General features: G+C 41.2%; 2 protein-coding genes across 3 annotated transcripts; both read right to left on the bottom strand.

Moving 5' to 3' along the window:
- Positions 1–280: 280 nt before the first annotated feature.
- Positions 281–8,980, bottom strand: LOC143294079 (uncharacterized). 2 transcript variants are annotated; one of them, XM_076605499.1, is made up of 4 exons: positions 8,915–8,980; positions 6,380–6,545; positions 3,602–3,648; positions 281–2,699 (listed from the first exon to the last, which is right to left on the bottom strand). In XM_076605499.1, the coding sequence occupies exons 2-4, from the start codon at positions 6,540–6,542 to the stop codon at positions 1,200–1,202; spliced, it is 1,710 nt and encodes a 569-aa protein (XP_076461614.1). In that variant the 5' UTR covers positions 6,543–6,545; positions 8,915–8,980; the 3' UTR covers positions 281–1,199. The 2 variants fall into 2 exon arrangements, with proteins under 2 accessions (XP_076461614.1, XP_076461615.1); XM_076605500.1 differs by lacking the exon at positions 8,915–8,980 and adding an exon at positions 6,924–7,059.
- Positions 8,981–14,106: 5,126 nt separating this feature from the next.
- Positions 14,107–20,941, bottom strand: LOC143293494 (elongation factor 1-beta-like). Its single transcript, XM_076604392.1, has 6 exons — positions 20,783–20,941; positions 18,635–18,751; positions 17,576–17,754; positions 17,095–17,220; positions 16,556–16,623; positions 14,107–14,257 (listed from the first exon to the last, which is right to left on the bottom strand). Exons 1-6 carry the CDS (start codon positions 20,860–20,862, stop codon positions 14,171–14,173), a joined length of 657 nt encoding a protein of 218 aa, XP_076460507.1. The 5' UTR covers positions 20,863–20,941; the 3' UTR covers positions 14,107–14,170.
- Positions 20,942–20,955: the final 14 nt, after the last annotated feature.

Genomic DNA, 20,955 nt, shown 5'->3' with positions numbered 1-20,955 from the left:
ACACATCTGATGCCTCATAGCAGCTGAAACTGAATTGTACCAGTGGTCTTACAAGTAAAGGAGGTTGCTTGCTGATGTGGTTGTTGTGTGGTAGGTTGCCTGGTTTGTTTGTCTGTCTGCCTCCTCCCTCCCCTCAAACCCCTCCATCAATTAACCCACCCCCACCCAACCCTCGCCCCTCCCTCCTAAAACTCGAAATGTCATCGATCTTTTTTCTTTTCTTTTTTTAAATTTTATTATTCAGTTTTAAATAATGCACAAAACAGTCCATTCACAAATAATAAACATGTTTAAATACAGTATAAAAAAAATCCACATTCCAAAATATATGCATTTAATAGCTTTTGTTATATGACACAGACTTTGTAACAATGGAATGGATTAGACTGTTGCAGATAAAACCTTCTGAGTAAATCTCAGTTACATAGACAGGATTCTACACTTCTCCCTCGAACAACAAAACCTTCACATCACCAATACCCCCCAGCATTGAAACAGCCCAAAACGTGTGTCAAGATCACAAGTTAAACAGTCACCAGGATTTCCAGTGTGCACATACCCTGATGCAGAGGGACCATGAAAAAATGAACAGCAGTAATTCGATCCCTTCGTGCGTATAAACAATGCAGATGACTTGTCACACATGTTTGCTGTGTAATACTGCGACAGCTGCTGTTACCATCAGTCATTTTTGCTGCTGCCGAATCGTGCACACATGCATACGTGTACACACACGCAAGTGAGCGCAGCGCGCACGCACGCACGCCGCTCACGTGTACATTCAGCCACTCGCTCATTTATTTCAAACGTAAGTAAACAAAGGCAAATATACACACAAACTCACAGACAGACACACGCTCCATGGATCACACATGTGCATTTGCTCTCATCACGACGGACTTACCAAAACTAGCTGCTGACCAAACATTGCAGTTTTGAATCTGATTTGTCTTCCGTCACACTTCCGCACACACACACACACACACACACACACACACAAAATGTTTCCTTTGCAAATATTAGCCACCACCCGTGTATCGATCGTAACCAAAGTGGAAGTCTGACCCCACTGGAGTTCTTGCGTACGTGATCACACCCAAGTTTCCAAGGCACACGTGAGATTCGAACGAAAGAAGAAAGCGCGTCACTGAAGCAGATCTTCACAGGGTGTGTCCTACGAGCAACAGGAAAGCACGAACCTAAGTTTTTTCAAACAGTTCCGGGGGAGAGGGGTCATAACCAAACAGTATAAAATCCCACTGAAAGAATTTCTGCACAGCCAGTAACAAATCCCTGGGAATCTGCCGATACGCTTCGATTCTGAACCCGTCTTTCTGATTTTTCACATCCTCCGAAGTCCTCCCAGAGTTGTGGTACAGATCCAGAACTGCCGCTCTGAGTTTCACCTTACCCAAGGGTAACTGTTTCACCAGCCAGCTTTCGTTGTCAGCGGGAATGTAACCGTTGTAAACGAAAGCCTTGATCAGTCGTCGTTCGAGGTCCACGTCCGTCACACACTGCCTCTGGAGTCGCCTCTTGACGACCAGTTCGAAGTTGAAATCGATGAGCATGTCAATTTCCTGCTGCACGTGGTTGGCGCTCAGTTCAGGCACGAGGTGCTCCAGCGTCATGTGCCCCAGCACGTGCGCGTTGTCCTGAGCCATGGTCTCCATGTGGCCGATGAAGTGCGGGCGGAAGAAGCAGGGGTTGCAGCCGTGGTGGACAGGCCGGAAGTGCTCGTCCACCACGTGGCCCGTGGCGGCTTCCGTCACCACGTAGAGCAGGAACTGCCGGAAGGTGACGTCAGGGCAGGAGGACCCTTTGGTCGGCACACTGCCCCCGTGCACGTTGCTCCCTGCGTCTCGTGCTCCCACAAAGCTTGGAAAGAGTTGTCTGTCTTCTGTTGAGGTGGTGATAGTTTGGTTCGATGGCTGCGGACTCTGGTTGCCCTGAACTCTGCTGGTCGCGACAGGCTGTTTGCTGGCTGGTACCCCGGCTCCTTTTCTATACACTGCGCTCTTCAGTCTGGGGTAGTGGTAGGCCCAGAAGTAGTTGTCGGGCAGCAGGAACTTGTCAATGTACACAGACCAAAGGCGAGCGTAAGGGTCACGGGTGAAGAGGAAGCGGTAGCTGGCCTCCACCAACGCCACGTCCTGGGGCAGGCCCTTGCTGAGGTCGCGGACCTTGAGGGTCTTCAGTGGCAGCAGGTGCGCGTCCATCTTGGAGATGAGGAGAGGACTGGCCACGTGGCCGTGCCGAGTGTCGTTGTACAGCCAGCGGAACACGCGGACCCAGAACGTCGAGGCCACCTTGTGCGTGGAGCAGTAGGCCACCTTTCGGGCCTCGTACACGTACACCTTGCTCACCTTGCCCAGGATCTGGGAGCCGTTGTCCCGACACACCCTGGACACCTGAAGGAGTCTGGCGGCTGCTGCCTGCTGCCCAGACTGAAGACTGTCGGCGGTGCCGGCCCCGACTCTCAGCGCGTCCTTATGGCTCTCGGTACCGGCCTTGCTTTGAGGAGCTTCTCCGGTCCTGGCGTCATCATCATCTCTCTTTGCGGCGGGGTGGTCCTTCTGAGTGCCTGTCATCCTTGTCCCCGTGTCTTCTTCTCGTGCGCTTTCTTCACGGCCTCGCCGTGTCCAGGGTGTCTGTGTGGGCGTCTCCTGCATCGTCGGCTGGGCGGCTTGAGGGGCGGTCTGCACAGTGCGTCACAGCAACTGGAGAGTGCGCGGTCAGCAAAAGACAATACAATACAAGACAAGACAATACGGCACAAGCCAAGACAAGACAATGTTTTGACGAGGGTAAAAGATAACCCAAGGGACACGCATTTTTTTTAGAGATAGGCTGAGAGCGGGGGAGGCTACCTGTACAGAGATGGTGAAAGTGAAGTGACAGGGGAAAGTTATGTTTCTCTTTAAGTGCCTGGGATAAAGTGAACAGTAGTGTTTCACGTGCATGATGTTTTGATTGTTGTTGTTGTTCTTTTAGAAGTAGTAGTTGTAGTAGTAGTCGTAATAGTAGTAGTAGTAGTTCTTCTTCTTCTTCTTCTACTGCTTCTTCTTCTTTAATTGTGATTTGATTTGATTTGATTCTGTGGTGGCATTGGTGTTGGTGTTGGTACTGGTGCTGGTGTAGGTGCTGGTGCTGGTGTTGGTACTGGTGCTGGTGTAGGTGCTGGTGCTGGTGTAGGTACCGGTGCTGGTGTAGGTGCTGGTGCTGGTGTTGGTACTGGTGCTGGTGTAGGTGCTGGTGCTGGTGTAGGTACCGGTGCTGGTGTAGGTGCTGGTGCTGGTGTAGGTGCTGGTGCTGGTGTAGGTGCTGGTGCTGGTGTAGGTACCGGTGCTGGTGTAGGTGCTGGTGCTGGTGTAGGTGCTGGTATGTATGGTTATGTTGTCTTTGTCGTCCGTCGTCGTTGTTGTTTATTTTCAGTTACGCTCTTGTCGTTACTATTGCCAACAGGCGCCAACGCAGTTGTTATGGATACCAGTATTCTGTGATATACTATAGATAAAATATAAGTTCCAATAATAAGACCACGAAATGCAGCTGTCCTGAAAAAAAAGCTTTTCTTTTTCTTTTTCTCATTAAAACTTACACGACCGTGAGCGGTGTCTTGAGACGCTAGTTTTCTCGTGATTCCGTCTGAAACAGACAAGATTAAAAAAAATCAAAACAAGAAAAACAACAACAAACAAACAAACAAACAAAAAAACAGGAAGAAAATAGTGCCAACATACGTCATTCATTCCACTGGTAGCCTTTTATGTGTGATCCCCATCCATATATTGCTGCCCTTCCCTTTCCAACATGTTTTGTTGCCATCCCTTTCCAATTGTTGCCATCCCTTTCCAATTGTTGCCATCCCTTTCCAACATGTATTGTTGCCATCCCTTTCCAACATGTTTTGTTGCCATCCCTTTCCAATTGTTGCCATCCCTTTCCAACATGTATTGTTGCCATCCCTTTCCAACATGTATTGTTGCCATCCCTTTCCAACATGTTTTGTTGCCATCCCTTTCCAACATGTTTTGTTGCCATCCCTTTCCAACATGCATTGTTGCCATCCCTTTCCAACATGTTTTGTTGCCCTTCCCTTTCCAACATGTATTGTTGCCATCCCTTTCCAATATGTATTGTTGCCATCCCTTTCCAAAATGTTTTGTTGCCCTTTCCTTTCCACGTGTATTGTTGCCATCCCTTTCCAAAATGTTTTGTTGCCATCCCTTTCCAACATGTATTGTTGCCATCCCTTTCCAAAATGTTTTGTTGCCCTTTCCTTTCCACGTGTATTGTTGCCATCCCTTTCCAAAATGTTTTGTTGCCATCCCTTTCCAAAATGTTTTGTTGCCATCCCTTTCCAACATGTATTGTTGCCATCCCTTTCCAAAATGTTTTGTTGCCCTTCCCTTTCCAACATGTATTGTTGCCCTATCCTTTCCAACATGTTTTGTTGCCATCCCTTTCCAACATGTATTGTTGTCATCCCTTTCCAAAATGTTTTGTTGCCCTTTCCTTTCGAACATGCTTTGTTGCCATCTCTTTCCAACATGTATTGTTGCCATCCCTTTCCAAAATGTTTTGTTGCCCTATCCTTTCGAACATGTTTTGCTGCCATCTCTTTCCAACATGTATTGTTGCCATCCCTTTCCAAAATGTTTTGTTGCCCTTTCCTTTCCACGTGTATTGTTGCCCTTCCCTTTCCAACATGTTTTGTTGCCATCCCTTTCCAACATGTGTTGTTGCCCTTCCCTTTCCACGTGTATTGTTGCCCTTCCCTTTCCAACATGTTTTGTTGCCATCCCTTTCCAAAATGTTTTGTTGCCATCCCTGTCCAATATGTCTTACATAGCCTGACAGAAGAAGAAGAAGAACAACAACAACAACAACAAAAGAACAAAAGCGAGAACAAGAAAAGAAGAAAAACAAGAACTAGAAGAAACAGAAGATTGATTGAATCTTTAATGGGTAAAGAATTAGGTGCAGTAAAGGCCTTTTTACAATTCTGTCCATTTAACGACACAAAACATAAAAAACAAAGAAATAAAATAAAAAGATAAGAACGACGAATGAGAATAGTAACTGGAAGAGTCTATTAAAAGTAACAAAGCAATGAAAAGAACAATTGGTACATTATTAAGAAGATGAAGAAGAAGAAGAAGAAGAAGAAGAAGAAAACTGAGAAGCAGGTCTAGGAGGAAGGAGAAGGATGAAAACATGCAGAAGAAACAGACGAAGAAGCCGAAGACAAAAAAGAACACGTAGAAAAAGAAAAAAAGAAGGCAGGATGAGATGAAGCAGTAGCAGACGAATAAGAAGAACAAAAACGAAACGAAAAGGAACATGGACACCAACAAAAAGAAGAAAAAACACGAAAAGACGTGAGCGAAAAGAAAGAATCATCAGTCGGATGAAGACAAGATCTAAAGTGGAGTGATGGCCTAGAGGTAACGCGTCCGCTTAGGAAGCGAGAGAATTTGAGCGCGCTGGTTCGGATCACGGCTCAGTCGCCGATATTCTCTCCCCCTGCACTAGACCTTGAGTGGTGGTCTGGACGCTAGTCATTCGGATGAGACAATAAACCGAGGTCCCGTGTGCAGCATCCACTTAGCGCACGTAAAAGAACCCACGGTTGTTCCTGGCAAAATTCTGCAGAAAAATCCACTTCGATAGGAAAAACAAATAAAACTGCACGCAGGAAAAAATACAAAAAATGGGTGGCGCTGTAATGTAGCGACGCGCTGTCCCTGGGGAGAGCAGCCCGAATTTCACACAGAGAAATCTGTTGTGACAAAGAAAAAAAAGAGAAATACAAAAGAAGATGATGATAAAGATGAGTGGGGTAGAATAACAAGAAGAAGAAGAAGAAGATCATCATCATCAACAACAGCAACAGCAACAACGAGAACTGAAGAAGAACAATGAATTAGAAGAATGGGACGGAACAAGAAGCACAAAACTGTCATTGACATCACAGCCATTATTTGTTCTTAAACCTTCAGACATCGGGAACACACTGGGTATTTGTTTACCTTCATAAACTAGCGTGAGGACACACTAAGTATTTCATTTTACCTTCATAAACTATCGTGAGGACACACTAAGTATTTCATTTTACCTTCATAAACTATCGTGAGGACACACTAAGTATTTCACTTTACCTTCATAAACTATCGTGAGGACACACTAAGTATTTTATTTTACCTTCATAAACTATCGTCAGGACACACTAAATATTTCATTTTACCTTTATAAACTATCGTGAGGACACACTAAGTATTTCATTTTACCTTCATAAACTATCGTGAGGACACACTAAGTATTTCATTTTACCTTCATAAACTATCGTGAGGACACACTAAGTATTTCATTTTACCTTCATAAACTATCGTGAGGACACAGGCTTGCAGAAACACGTAGACTCCAGCTGCAGCCAGAACCCCAAGAAACATCAGCCTCCTGGACAAGCGTCTACCCGATGCCATGTTTACCTGGGTACCCGTCTGCCACCCCGTATGCAGGTGCAGAATGGTTAGCATACCCTGTCATCATAGACCATCCACTTTGAGTGAGTGAGTGGAGTGAGTGAGTGAGTGAGTGTGTGTGTGTGTGAGAGAGAGAGACAGAGAGAGAGAGAGAGTGTGTGTGTGTGTGTGTGCTCGGACAAACCCATATACTGACACAGGATGAATCCCTGCCTCCCCATAATAAATCATGGGAGTCATAATAGTATTTCTGTTCAATCGGAATAAAAATCAATGTGTGGAAATTCTTATCGTATTTTCTCCAAAATGTATACATATTCCTACCCTCAAATTTCACACCCATATACAACAAAAACCGGTATTTCCCATGGTATCAAAAAGTCTCAAACACACATAACCGAAACAACTTGAGGACATTATCACACACACACTCACGTCGTCCACGCACGTGCGCCCAAAAGCACTGCAGATAATCTTTACGCTGAACAGCTGTTGGGAGATCGAACATAATAATACCTCACAGCAGACAGATCAACATATTGAGACCTTATTTCATCTGATTACATTAAAAATTTTCAGTTATGTTCTTGTTCTTATTGGTCCGTGATCGTATCTGACCCCACAGGACACCAAACGTCATCTGGATTCACGAGCATGCGCGAGTCATTGATTCAGTCCGCATTCTCGATGTCACATTGATCCCACCGTTTCCTTCATGCGGCACGAATGTATCTATAATATATAAACAGATAGATAGACAGATAGATCTGTGCGTGCGTGCATGCGCGCGCGCGCGCGCGCGTGTGTGTGTGTGTGTGTGTCTGTGTGTGTGTCTGTATGTGTGTGTGTATGTGTTGCACGTGTATGCGATGGTGCATGCGTGCATGCATACGTGCGTGTATATATGCGTGCGCGCGCGCGCATGTGGTGTGTGTGTGTGACATGTATAGTGTGTAAGATTTTAGAATCTTTTATTTGAGATGCAATGATTTCGCAGATGAAAATAAATAACCATTATGCAGAATGTCAGCATGGCTTTAGACAGAATAGATCATGCATAACGCATCTATTAGAAGTAATCGAAGATCTGACTAAAATGACAGATAGCGGTAAATCTATTGACATAATTTATTTAGACTTCAAAAAAGCATTCAATTCTGTCCCACATGAAAGACTGTTATTAAAATTAGCCTCGTGTGGCATTACTGGTAACTTACTGAACTGGACAAGAAGCTTCTTAACAGGTAGAACATAATTAGTTAAGATAGGATAAGAAAAGTCAACTTGTGCAAACGTAATCAATGGTATTCCACAGGGCAGTATTCTTGGACCAGTACTTTTCACAATATATATAAACGACCTTCCTGATTGTATACAAAGTATGTGTAAAGTTTTTACAGATGACACTAAAATTTATGGTGATGCACGCAACAATCTCACATTACTTACATACACTAAAAGAATGGTCTGACAAATGGAACCTTTATTTTAATGTTTCAAAGTGTAAAGTAATGCACACAGGGGGAAAAGTCCAAATAATAATTATAATATGAAAATAAAAAACACGACACAGAATATTGAGAAATGCCATAGTATCAAAGACCTACTGAGGAATAATGTTTGACAATAAACTAACCTTTGATACACATTGATAATAAATTATTATAAATAAAGCCAGTCAAATGATTGGTGTAATTAAGAGAGCCTTCAATTACTTAGACAAAGATATATTTCTCAATTTATATAAAGCATTAGTTAGATCGCTTGTCGAATATGGTAATATTGTGTGGCACCCATACCTTAAGAGACAATCTATAGCATTAGAAAGGGTCCAAAGAAGAGCAACGAAATTATTAAAAGAATGCAAGAATATGAGTTATCAACAAAGACTTACACACTTAAATCTACATTCACTAAAAGGTAGAAGAGTAAGAGGAGAGTTGATTGAAACTTATAAGATATTAAATAACATAAATGATGTAAATGCAAGACATATCTTTAGAATGTCGGACTATGATAGTACAAGGGACTCAGTAAAGAAAATTTGTTTAGAACACTGCAACACCGACATTAGAAAAAAATCATTGGCTAACCGAATTGCACAAACATGGACGGAATGCACTACCAACCGAAGTTAAACTTGCACAAAATACTAACACGTTCAAAAATCTCCTTGACACCAACACCATCTTAAAAGAAAATATTTTCTACTATGATGAATAAAACAAAGTTTCTTGTAGGAGTGTACTTGCGTACCCAGCCCAACAACAACAAACAAAAGAAGAAAATAAATAAATAAAATAAAATGGAAGAAGTGAAGATGAAGATTCGATGGGGACATAAAAAGGCCGATCGGTCTAGGCAGATGACTGCCAGTCCCTATACTACTACTACTTCTACTGCTACTACTAGAAGACAGGTCTCACCTCACAAAACACACACACACACACTGACTATCCAGACAGCTCTAAGTCCAGCGTGTGTCTGCTCGCCCCCTTACCGTTCAGCTGGATGACCGGGACAGTGAGACGGTGAGACAGCTTGCATCCTTCAAGGGATCCAAAGCTGGTGACGTCAACAGTTCATCCCACCGCGCGCGCGCGCGCGCGCGCGCGCGTGTGTGTGTGTGTGTGTGTGTGTGTGTGTGTGTGTGTGTGTGTGTGTGTGTGTGTGTGTGTGTGTGTGTGTGTGCCAGTGTCTGTCTGTCTGTCTGTGCGTGCGCGCGTATGTGCGTAAGTGTTCTCTCTCTCTCTCTCTCTCTCTCTCTCTCTCTCTCTGTGCGATGGCAGACGTTTGCTGCAGTTCACAGACAAGACTCCACACGATAAGGCGTACAGGCAATAGGGAAGGTATCTATTATCGATAAATTCAATTGTTAAACGTATTATATATTGATTACTGAAGCAATCGAAATACATTTTCTTCGGACAGCCAATAACACGCTGTTGAAAATGTATGAAAGAACACTGAGTTACTTGGGTAACCAAAGCTCAAGCTGTGATGTGCGAAAATGGATTTGAACGAGTGTGGTCATATGGGTGCGGACAAGAGAAACTGTTTTTCAAAGAAGAGAAGATTTTTGCACATCAACACACGCGCGACCATGGCGTGTTTCATATCAGTCGTGTGTGTATCACACGCAGTGACACTGATACACTCATGCGCGCGCGTGGATGCATGCACTTACACTCACATAATTATGGCCGAGTTTCAGTTGTGTGGTTTTTTTTTGGTTTTTTCAGTTACAAGGACGTATCAGAGCGTGCGAATACGCTACATGGGCCATGATGTCAGCTGTTAATACTACTACTACTACTATTAAAAACAACAACAATAATCATCATCATAATAATCATAATAAACAATAATGATGATGACTGATGATGAGTGACGATGATGATAATAATAATAATAATAATAATAATAATAAAGGTGGATGATGGAGGTGCGCTGCGTAAAATAGTTATATAAAACTGAAATTCGGTTGTCAGTTTTTTTAAATGTCAGAATTACCAAAATACTGAAATAAATACATTAACATAATTTCATACTCAACGGAAAAGATATACGTATAAGACCAATGATTGAAATAAAACCAAGCACGAAAATGGGCCGTTAAAGTAGGAGATACTGAAAATCATCGAAAATGGGCCATTTAAGTAGACTATTATTGAAAATCACCAGTCTTTCAAAGCCTTTCAAAGGCCTCGCGGTGCACACTGGGTCCACACAACCATCAGCATCATGCTCAAACCGATCAATCTCAGCACTGAGCACCCTGTCTCAACGTCAAGACCTCATTAACTAAGGGAAGGGCCGAGGTTGCCTGGCTTTAGTGGCTGGCTGAGAATTAACTATGTAAGCGACAAAAGAAGATTGACGACACCTGGGTTCACTGACCACAGGGGCGATCAAGTCGTAACTGAATTGCGACAGTTCGGCCGGCTCCGAATAAATCACGAACAATATTTTGATCTGACAACACTAATGGTCTGCTGATAGTGAATGTGAGTTAAGAGAGAGAGAGGGAGAGAGAGTGGAGAGAGAGAGAGAGAGAGATATTGTGAGTGCGACAGTTCGGCTCCAAATAAATCACCAACAATATTTTGATCTGACAACATTAATGCTCTGCTGATAGTGAATGTGAGTTAAGAGAGAGAGAGGGGAGAGAGAGCGGAGAGAGAGAGAGAGAGAGAGAGAGAGAGATCGAGCAAAATATGATTTATTGAACCACTGAGGCCTTCTGCCAATGTCAGAAGGGTGGGCAGGCATGACTGTGCAGCTAGGAATGCGATCGAACATTGAGTGGTAGAGAAGGGGGTGGGGTGGAGAAAATCAGTATAATAATAACAATATTATCATACTAGTTATGTGTATGTTGTTGTTGTCTTCAGTTTAACGTCTTTCCATCCACTTGAAGTGATATTAGACAGGGGAAAAAACACATAAAAACGGAGAGGCAGGGGTAGGGGTTGTGGGAGGGGGAAGAAGTGTGTGTGTATGTGTGGGGGTTGGGAGAGACAACGCTGGGCCGACAAAATGGAAACGTTATAAACGCCAACATCATACAACTTTTACAACTATAACAAATGCCCTACTGGACTACGCAACAAACTTTTTGCAATAATATATAACACAGCGGAATTGTTTTTAAAAAAAAATTACAAGAACTTGTGTGAGTGTCTGTGTGTGTGTGTGTGCGTAGGTGCGCTCGAGTGTATGCGCGCGCGCGCGCGCGCGCGTGTGTGTGTGTGTGTGTTTGTGTGACAGAGACAGACAGAAAGAGAGGGAGAGACTTGCCCAGAACAGAAATGTGCGGCCATTTGCTGATCTAAGGGAAATAGTCCTGTCTTGGCCATTTTATTTGAGTAATCTGTTCTGTCCACAGCTATGCTGTAAGATTATAATTATACAGGTTTAGATCAACAATACAGTTGACTCCGGATAAGTCGACACCTTGGGGACAAAAAAAAAAAAGAAGGTCGACTTATACAATGGTCGGTTTGTCCACACTACGGATAAGTCCATCCTTTCTTACAGATTCAACTTATCCAAGGTACCAAGGCAGGCCATGAAAGCCAGCCTTTTAAATAATTGACTGCTGATTGGCTGCTCACACACACACACACACAAAGAAAGAAAGAAAGAAATAGCGCGCGATACATCTCATGATTTCCGCCTGTGTGTTGCATTGATGCATTCATGTTAAACATCATTTGGTTATTTTCTTTGTTTTTCTTTCCTTTCTATTTTTCTTTTGCTGTGTTTTGCCCCCTTGCACTTGCAGACTGGTCCATTATTTTCAGTTTCACACAGTGCTAGTGCTACCACAGTTTTATATGTTGTTTTTTTGTTGTTGGTTTGTTTTGTTTTGTCTTTTTCTTGAGGCATGCAGGATTTACACCCCTCACGAACGTGAGCGGGGACAGCTTTAAATAGACAGGTCTACATATATTGTTTTGGTCTGTCCCTGTTCTGGTCCTCATCGGATTTTTTTCTGTTGAGATGACAGGGTTTTCAATTTTCACCAAAATGTTGTTGTTGTTTTTTTATTTTGTTCTATGCTTTTCTAATTAAAAAAAAATTAATAGATTTTTTAAAAAGTCCATCCTCTTTTTCTTCCTCAACCTCATCAGGTAGTTTATTTTTTTGTCTCATTTTCAGTGTGTGTGTGTGTGTGTGTTGCTTCAACTCTTTCCATTAGTCTCGCTGTGATGTCAGCGCCAAGTTGCCTAGTTTTGTAACCCTTTCCTCCTTTTTGATTGATGCTGATCGTTAACGCTCTGGGCCCCTGCGATCAGGGGGAGAGAGGCCATTATAACTACCCGTTTTTGTTGCTGTCCCTCTTTCGTGCTTTCACATGGGTTTTCTCCCGTGCTGTCGATTTCCACCTCGGCCATGCACAACAACTGTTTTGGTGTGCCGCAGTCCCAGCACTCCATAGGGACCTCTCAGGGTCAGGTCACAGGATGGCTACTCACTAGAGGAGACCCTGCATTGTTGGCCGAGTCCAAAGTATTATCAGCGGTCCTTGCATTTGAGTAATTGTGTAGAGCTGCATTCCTTTTTGTCACAACAAATCTGCCGGTCTCCCAAGGGAGAGCATGTCGCCACAGTGCTGCACCAATCTTACTTTTCTGCCTGCAGCTCTTTTTGTTTTGTTTTTTTAACAATCTAAGACTTTTTCAACAAAACATTGCCCGGGACAACCCTTTTGTTGCTGTTGCAGTGTGTGTGCATATGTGTATGTGTGTAGGTAATGTGGTAGATGGGGAATGTGTGTGTGTGTGCATGTCCGGCGGGGGTGCATGCACCTGTATGTGTGCTCAAGTCGATGTGTCTGGGCTCATAAGCTTTTATGTAGTGTTGGGCCTGTGACACTTGTTTGTGCTTTCATATCTGTGAGACTGCATATTTGTCACCTATCTGTTGAGCATGTGAATGCGTGTGCCTGTTTATCTATACTTAATTTTAGATTTATTTTATCATTAGTTATTTACATTATTTGTTACTATTTTCTCGGATATTCTATTTCATGTCATTTAGTTATCTATGTTGTTTTCTTTCATTATATTTAATTTGTGTTCTTACTATGGTAATTTATCAATTCATTCATCTAATTCCTTATCTATTTATTTACTTTTGTATCTTATTTTACTTCATTTTTCTTTCTTTTCTTTTTCAAGGCTTGACTAAGCCTGTTGGGTCATACTGCAGGTCAGGCATCTGCTTAGCAGATGTGCAGCCTATATGATTTGTCCAAACATAATGACACCTCTTTGAGTAGTAACTGAACTGAACTGAACTGCCATGGGTTCAGTTTTCATGTGCACTTACACATACAAAGACACTTCCAGTTCCTCATGTCAGTCTGTTAAATAACAAGTCAGTCCCAGACTGTCTGTCAACCTCATGTGCAGTGGAGTCGTTTTATTTTTTGCTGCCTCATCATCTGCTCTGTTTCAGTGGCATTGCTCCCATGCCGCTTATTCCGAGTCCCCCAAACACAGCCACACCAGGGTTCATCTGTCACACTCTCAACATCGGCAGTCCACAGGGAACCACTTAGGACAAGAGTTGTACTGACCACCATGTTCTTTTAAACCTATGTGGTTGGAGAAAAAACAACAGAAAGGAATGTCTTTAAAACATATTCTACATCTTCTGCTTTTTGACTCACATTGCCTGAAATTGCAGGACATCCCAAGTTGTTTTTTTATGAGCAATGCTACGAACCATTTCAGAATGCCTGTTCCTAAAAAACTTTTTTTACAGTGTCTTTCCTCTTCTTCCATTTTTTTTTTTTTCAAAACACACAAATCATGGGAAGGATTACTGCCTGTGTTGAAAATAATGGCCTGTTATGACAAATGAAGTGTGGATCTGACTATATAATGTACCCATGCAAAACGGGACTTTTTTCCTTAGCCACACAGCATGCCAATAAAAACACAATGCTTTGCATGTCAAAGGTTTACAAATGTGCAAATGAAAAACACAAGAATAAAGGAGATGCTAAACAGATCTTCCCTTGCCATTAATTTTTTATTTATGGTTTTCACAAACACACATACATGACGGTCATTTCTGATCAAAACATCACCCAATAAAATCAGGAGACATCAACCACTGTTTTTATTCATGCCCTCTTCATTCACCCTGGGATTGGGATGGACACATGGTTACACTTTGTTGAATGCCAGCACATCGACAGACTGCACATAGTCTTCAAAGGCAGTGATGCTCTCTTCCAGGAAATCAGTACCCACCTGAAACAATCAAAATTTTTTTTTTTTAATTAATAAATAAAAAGTACCAAAAATTAAAGACACAGAAAAACGTACGTACTGGGGTGTCAAGATTTATAAACAGAACTTTCCCAAACATTTCTTTAAAATTCTTATTTAAAAAAGAAAACAGAAAAAAACAAAACAATGCTCTATCAGTTACAATAACTCACATTTGTGCATCAATCCTCTCATTGAAATAAAGTAACAGTGACACCGCCATTTTTTTTCAGCTCATGAATTTAGAAGGACAATGAATACAATAAAACCAAATACAATTTACATACAAGATATATACTTTTTTGGAACTCAAAATCCAGTGAAGTTATATAAGAAAATACTTGAATTCAATATTGTTGCTTACATTCCAGCAAATCACTGATGAAAGGTCAGTTTGGATAACCCATTTTATATCTGGAAATGTTGTACGAAAAAATAAAATAAAATAAAATAAATGCAATCACTTTTGAACACTTGATTCAGTCTTGCAATCTGTTTAACAACATTATTTCTTCATTAGAGGAGATAGCAAATGCCGGCTACAAATGTGTATTTTTCAAGATGTTTTGCCCCATTTATCTTCTGACATGGAAACTGCATATAATAGTAATATATACCATCACCGATAGCGAGGGACAGTGTTGCATACTTAAAAACACATGTACATTTTGTTTTAAAACAAAAAATCATATCAGTAATACCAGGATTTGTGTGCTTGCTTAGCAAAATATTTCAAAATCCTCCCCATCCACCCTTGAAATTGATGACAGCTAGCCATGAAGGATAATATATATATATATATAAAATAAAAAAAAAAACAAAAAAACAAACACCCAGCTTTCCTGTATAGCTATGGTACACACACACACACAAAAAAACCCCAAAAAAACCCACCTAATATATACAATGTGTAGGATCTCCAAAACCATCATTAACAAATCAGAATAGAATGGAGATTGTTGGGGGAGGAACGAAGAGCGTTACAATAATGCAGCACCGCTCCCAGAATTCCCCACTTTGCTATTGGACTGACTTTCTGGCAAACAGCACTGACAAGCTAACAGGCTGAGTACCATTTCACATAGCAATCCTATTATCTCGAAATACCTGACCTCTGTATTTCTCTCTTATCTGTAAACTTGAAGCAGGACTGTTAGCTGGCCAAAAAGAGGCTTTCCATGCACATTTGTTGGGGGAAAAAAACACCACCAAAAAGCATTTCTAAATGTGCAATTTGCTAATGTATTAATGTTTAGTACATTTTGCATGTGTTATATGCATAAAACACACATCTCTTATATATATATATATATATATACATATACATACACACACATCTATATATGGAGAATGTCAGGGGTGGAACGAAGAGTGTTGTGCACAATTTGCTAATGTATTAATGTTCGAAGAGTGTTGTGCACAATTTGATAATGTATTAATGTTAAGTACATTTTGCATGATATAACATCTCTCTCCATCTATATATGGAGAATGTTGGGGGAGGAACGAAGAGTATTACAATAATCCAGTACCACTCCCAGAATTCCCCACTTTGCTGTTGGATTCACTGTCTCTGGTACAAGGCACGGAGAAGCTAACAGGCCCAGTACTATTTCACACAGCAATCCTACCATCTCCAAATACCTGACCTCCATATTTCTCCCCAATCTGTAAACTTGAAGCAGGGCTGTTAGCTGGCCAAAAAGAAGCTTTCCATGCACATTTGTGGTAAAAAAAAACACCACCAAAAAACATTTCTATATGTGCAATTTGCTAATGTATTAATGTTAAGCACATTTTGCATGTTATATATATGTATATGTGTGTGTATATATATATATATATATATATATATATATATATATATATATATATAACATCTCTCTCTCTCTCTCTCTCTCTATATATATATATATATACACACATCTATATATGGAGAATGTCAGGGGAGGAACGAAGAGTGTTACAATAATCCAGTACCACTCCCAGAATTCCCCACTTTGCTGTTGGATTCACTGTCTCTGGTACAAGGCACAGACAAGCTAACAGGCCCAGCACCATTTCACACAGCAATCCCCATCAGGTTTTTGGTTTTTGTTTTTTTGTTAATCCAAAATCTACTACAAGGTTATTTTCAATGCTGAATTTTTTTTTTGTTAATCCATAAGCCTGACTGCTGAGAGAGAAATTTCTAAGAAATCACAAATCTCTCCAACAAAATACCACTTGTTTTTAACATTTTGCCTTTTATCAAAGTTATCCTGCTTGCTGCATATTTACCTTTGCATCTTCAACGACGCATGTGATTTGCAATTTGTTGATTCCATATCCCACTGGAACAAGTTTTGCTGAAACAGACAACAAAATCAAGTGACTGCACATTTTTACAGCACTAAATTCTTTATCAGCCTATAACCGCCTTTGACAGATTCCATGAAACAGGCAACTTGAGTGCACTTGTTATGTGCACCAAACTACATATCCACCTAGAACAAGGGTTGCTAGTCTCCAAATCAATCTTCTTCCACATGATGACCAACATCAGTATGCTGATGAAAACTGAACATGGTTAGCTAAATCAAAGAAAAAATGCAGCAACAGAAAACAAGGAACATATATGCTTTTCTGGAACTTGCTGATTCCATTCTCAAAAAGACTGAACACACTTTACCCATTTGGCTTTTGCACATGTCCTTCCAGACCCCGACTAAAATATCTCAACAAAACCATGTCAATATCTCAAGAGAGGCCCTCACTGGCTGAACAAAATGAATCCAATTCAGTAATCAACAAGTGTTAATTTCATATTTTAAACTTACAGACTCCCCAGACAAGTCCATCGGTGTTAACACTGCGCACACTCTCCTCCAGTTTTTTCATGTCCGTCTCATCGTCCCAGGGCTTCACTTCCAAGATGATGTTGCTCTTGGCGATCAGAGCTGGTTCTGCCACACAATGTAAAATGAACATCATTTCTATTCTTCCTTCTTTTCACAAAAAAACAAACAACTGAAACTTTCACAAAAAAAACAAAACAAACTGAAACAAAGATCACAATGTAAAAAATTCATTACTTTCTTTTCTCTTTCTCCAGGACTAAAACTAGCAATATGTGCACTCAAGGTTCATGAAGACTGGAAATGAATGTAACAATGGTTTTTACTCAGTCTGGAGATTACAACCCATGACCTCTCTTTGAAGGCAACACTCATCATTTGTAATGCTAACCTGCCTTGTGGATAACTGGCCAAGCACACACAAGCTCAGTCAACATTAAGGGTCCACTTTAACATCACTTACTCTTTGCCTTCTTATCAGCGTAAGCCTTCAGACGCTCCTGCTTCAACTTCTCTGCTTCGCCGTCATCATCAGAGCCAAAGAGGTCAAAGTCATCGTCATCGTCCTTGGCATCTCCTCCACCTGCAGCGGCAGCAGTAGCACTACCGTAGCTGTCCAAGGACTTCTTCACTCCTGGCAGGCTGTAAACACAACACAATCACTGTACTGTCCATAGTTAGTACATTTTGGATGGTCAATTCAAAAACATTTTTTGAAACTTTCAGTAATTCACAGAATTGAAATGCAACACCTATCTGACACATTTATCTATGATATCAGCATCAACAGATGCAAGACTTTTTCGCCTGAATCATGTGATAGAAAAGTTGCATGCAGGCTTTTATAATAAAAGACATGAAATGAATGAACCAATTATCTCATGACAGATAAACTGATACCATGCTCCTGGCAGGAGGTTGAAGGAGCAATCTGTGACAAAAGAACACCCATTTCACTGACAGTTCAGAAAAAGAGACCCTGGGAGACAGGGGAACCAAAGACATGAACTTCCTTATCCTCTTCCACTTTCAATAAGCAAGGCGGTGAAGTGACCTGCTGCTGTAAAATGATTTAATGTAACTACTCTTGCCCTCCCCCCCCCAAACACCCAACTAGTTCCCTTCTCTCTCTCTTTTTTTTTTTTTTTTTTTTTTTTTTTTTTTAAGAGGTACAGGGACAGTGCAGTCTTGAAGTCAAAACTCAAGAGTGCAGAATGAAAAATCTTGGGTTGGGATTTAATTCTTAAGATCTAACTGTGCATTTTCATCTTAACTGGGCATGTACTGGAGTATATTTACTCTTCAAGGGATGTCAGTCATGTTTGGCTCAAGGGAAATTCTTTGGTCTTGGTACAAAATTCAAATGTCTTGGCTGTTTTTTTGCCATGTTACTTATGTAAAGGATTTTGCCTAACAAGTAATATTTGAGAGTTAACAAAAACAGCTATTAGCCTCCCATTATCATGACAAGATAAACACAACAGTGAATGGGGCTCGAGATACAGCTCTTCAGCAAACTTACGCGCTTCTGTCCATGGATTTGATGTGGTTGAACCAGCGAAGGGCATGAGGAAAGCTGGCTTTTGGTGCACCGCTGAGGCCAGCAAACACCACAGAGTCGGCCTGAGAAGCTGTGAACCTGCAGGGGAAAGTAATCTTGGCATGAGTCTGAGAGTAAATCTCATTTTAAAGTGACAACACAATAACATTTCATATTGATACATGCTTTACAGTTTATGTGTGAATGAGTGAAAGCCTGAAGAGTGATGTAAAATAGAGAGCTTTCAATGGTCTACTACATTTATCATTATCTTGCAAGCTTCCACAAAGTTTGTTGAAAAGGTACTGCTGGAAAATCAGACTTGTCAATGCATATGTCCTAACATTTTATATTAATGTAGATCTAACTTAAGTAGGTAAAATACAATCATTAAAAATTAACAGCTTCTTTTGGAATCAACCCTCAAATGTGATACTGAACAAAGATTATAAAATTTCAACCATAATGCCACTTTGGCAAAACAAGTCAACATTATAGCAGACTCCCATCATCAGACATCACACAGATATTTTTTGTCAATTTAGTCAACCTGGCTGAATGAGTACTTTTTTTCATCGTGCTCTGCTTTGTCAGAGACGTATGTATAACAGTATATTATAATTGATGACATTTTTAAGTACATGCAAACTGCAATCATAAAATGTACAGTGTGTGTCCAAATCTGGACTATTCCAATGAATTAAAAACAGAGAACACAAAGCAAAAATGAACTATCCTGTTAAGACAGGCCCAAAGCCCTGAAGTGGAAGACGGTCAGAAAGCTGGGAGTCCTATAGCTATTCACACAGTGACTGAGAACATCCATTTACAGTAAACAGTTTACCTGATTGCCTGTTATTATGCTAATGTTCTGTCCTGTAGTGTAATAGCACTTTGAAGTGTATGACCATGCTACTGGACTTGGATCCATCCCCACCTTACATCCCTTTGGTCTTCATCATCGATATTCACACTGTGAAAGATTCAAAGAAGCAAGGGTAGAGAAAAGCAAGGGAAGGAATGCGATGGAGGACCCAGAGTGGGTGGGATAGGGAGAGTGCCTGTGGAGATCAGGAAGGGGGTACTGGAGGACCAAAGAGGGAGCTGACCCATGATCACTCATAAGAAGAGGTGTAGTGGGGTGGAGGGCATTTTACTTGGTTGATATCCTTCATTTCAAAATGCTGCTTCCCTGCTGATGAAAATTAGTCATTTCATGACTGCTGTGGCAACAGTGACAGTATGATCTGTCTTTGCCCTCACAGCAAAGAATTGTGTCAGATGTTGCAAGGATTGGACGGTGGAAATATGTTACTCATTGCTACTAATGCTCCACATAGAAACTAAGAGAATGTGTCAATATGTGTGTACACCTGTGTGCACAGCTCATGTGCTTGCACACGTTTAAAATCTGTGTGAATTATGCACAGAAAGACCAGAGAGAGAACTCTCAAATATAAAGAATGAGTAGTTTCCTCTTCGCTGCCACCACAGTTAAAGAGAAGGGTGAAGAGGGGTGGAATGGGGTGTGAAGCAGCAGAAAGGGAGAAAGTGGCATGCATGATTAGGAAGTTTGGAAAAATGGAACCGCTGTCAGTGCAAGCCCTATGCCCCAACTCTTCCAAAATTTTGAAATCCAACAGACACATGAACAATTTGATAAAGGTATCATTTCTTTGTCGACTCAAACCCTGTCAGAAAGATAACCACCAATTGACCAGTATAAACTACAGACCACACATCTCCAAAACAGCTTTGCTGGTAACACTTTCAAAAGTTTGGTTTATATTTTGGGTTGGTTGGGTTTTTTTGTCTGTATTTATGACACATCAATTCTTAAAATCCTCAAAGCAGGTTCCTCCACCTTCATCATCAGTAGGAAAGAAAATAACTGCCCCGTCATCTACTTCGTTTCAGTCACAGTGACATTACTCACACGCCACTCATTCCGAGTCAATCAACAATCGAAAGTACATTATGTGACATGTACCTAGACCAATGACAGTCACACGTCTACAATCAGAGGTTGTCTGCTTCTGCATTTTTTGTTCTGCAAGTCTTCTCGTTGCCTGACTGACTGCAGAGACACATGCTTACTCGATTTAAATATTAAAACGTATTTTTGATTACCCTTCGATGTAGCTGCGATCAGCGAGGAAATCATTCAGTGCCTTAAGGCCATTGTCAGATTTCAGATCACCAAAACCCATGGTTAATTTTGGAAATTGTGCACGAGCTTCTGCACACAGTCAACGTGTAGACGACCGGCGATGGCGGAAAGGAAGTCACGTGTATAGTTTATT

This window comes from Babylonia areolata, chromosome 19 (genome assembly GCF_041734735.1).
Source record: "Babylonia areolata isolate BAREFJ2019XMU chromosome 19, ASM4173473v1, whole genome shotgun sequence".
Lineage (NCBI taxonomy): Eukaryota > Metazoa > Mollusca > Gastropoda > Neogastropoda > Buccinidae > Babylonia > Babylonia areolata.
This window is presented reverse-complemented; position numbering and strand designations above follow the sequence as displayed.

Bases quoted from the DNA above. Each gene is read 5' to 3' on its own strand.
- LOC143293494 (XM_076604392.1), bottom strand. From the start codon at position 20,862: ATGGGTTTTGGTGATCTGAAATCTGACAATGGCCTTAAGGCACTGAAT. The intron at 18,752-20,782 runs GTAATCAAAAAT...TTTCCCCTGCAG, and splicing joins GATCGCAGCTACATCGAAGG to GTTCACAGCTTCTCAGGCCG. The intron at 17,221-17,575 runs GTAAGTGATGTT...ATTGTGTGGCAG, and splicing joins CGCTGATAAGAAGGCAAAGA to AACCAGCTCTGATCGCCAAG.
- LOC143294079 (XM_076605499.1), bottom strand. From the start codon at position 6,542: ATGCTAACCATTCTGCACCTGCATACGGGGTGGCAGACGGGTACCCAG. The intron at 3,649-6,379 runs GTAAAATGAAAT...TGTCTGTTTCAG, and splicing joins CCTCACGATAGTTTATGAAG to ACGGAATCACGAGAAAACTA. The intron at 2,700-3,601 runs GTAAGTTTTAAT...CGCACTGTGCAG, and splicing joins AAGACACCGCTCACGGTCGT to ACCGCCCCTCAAGCCGCCCA.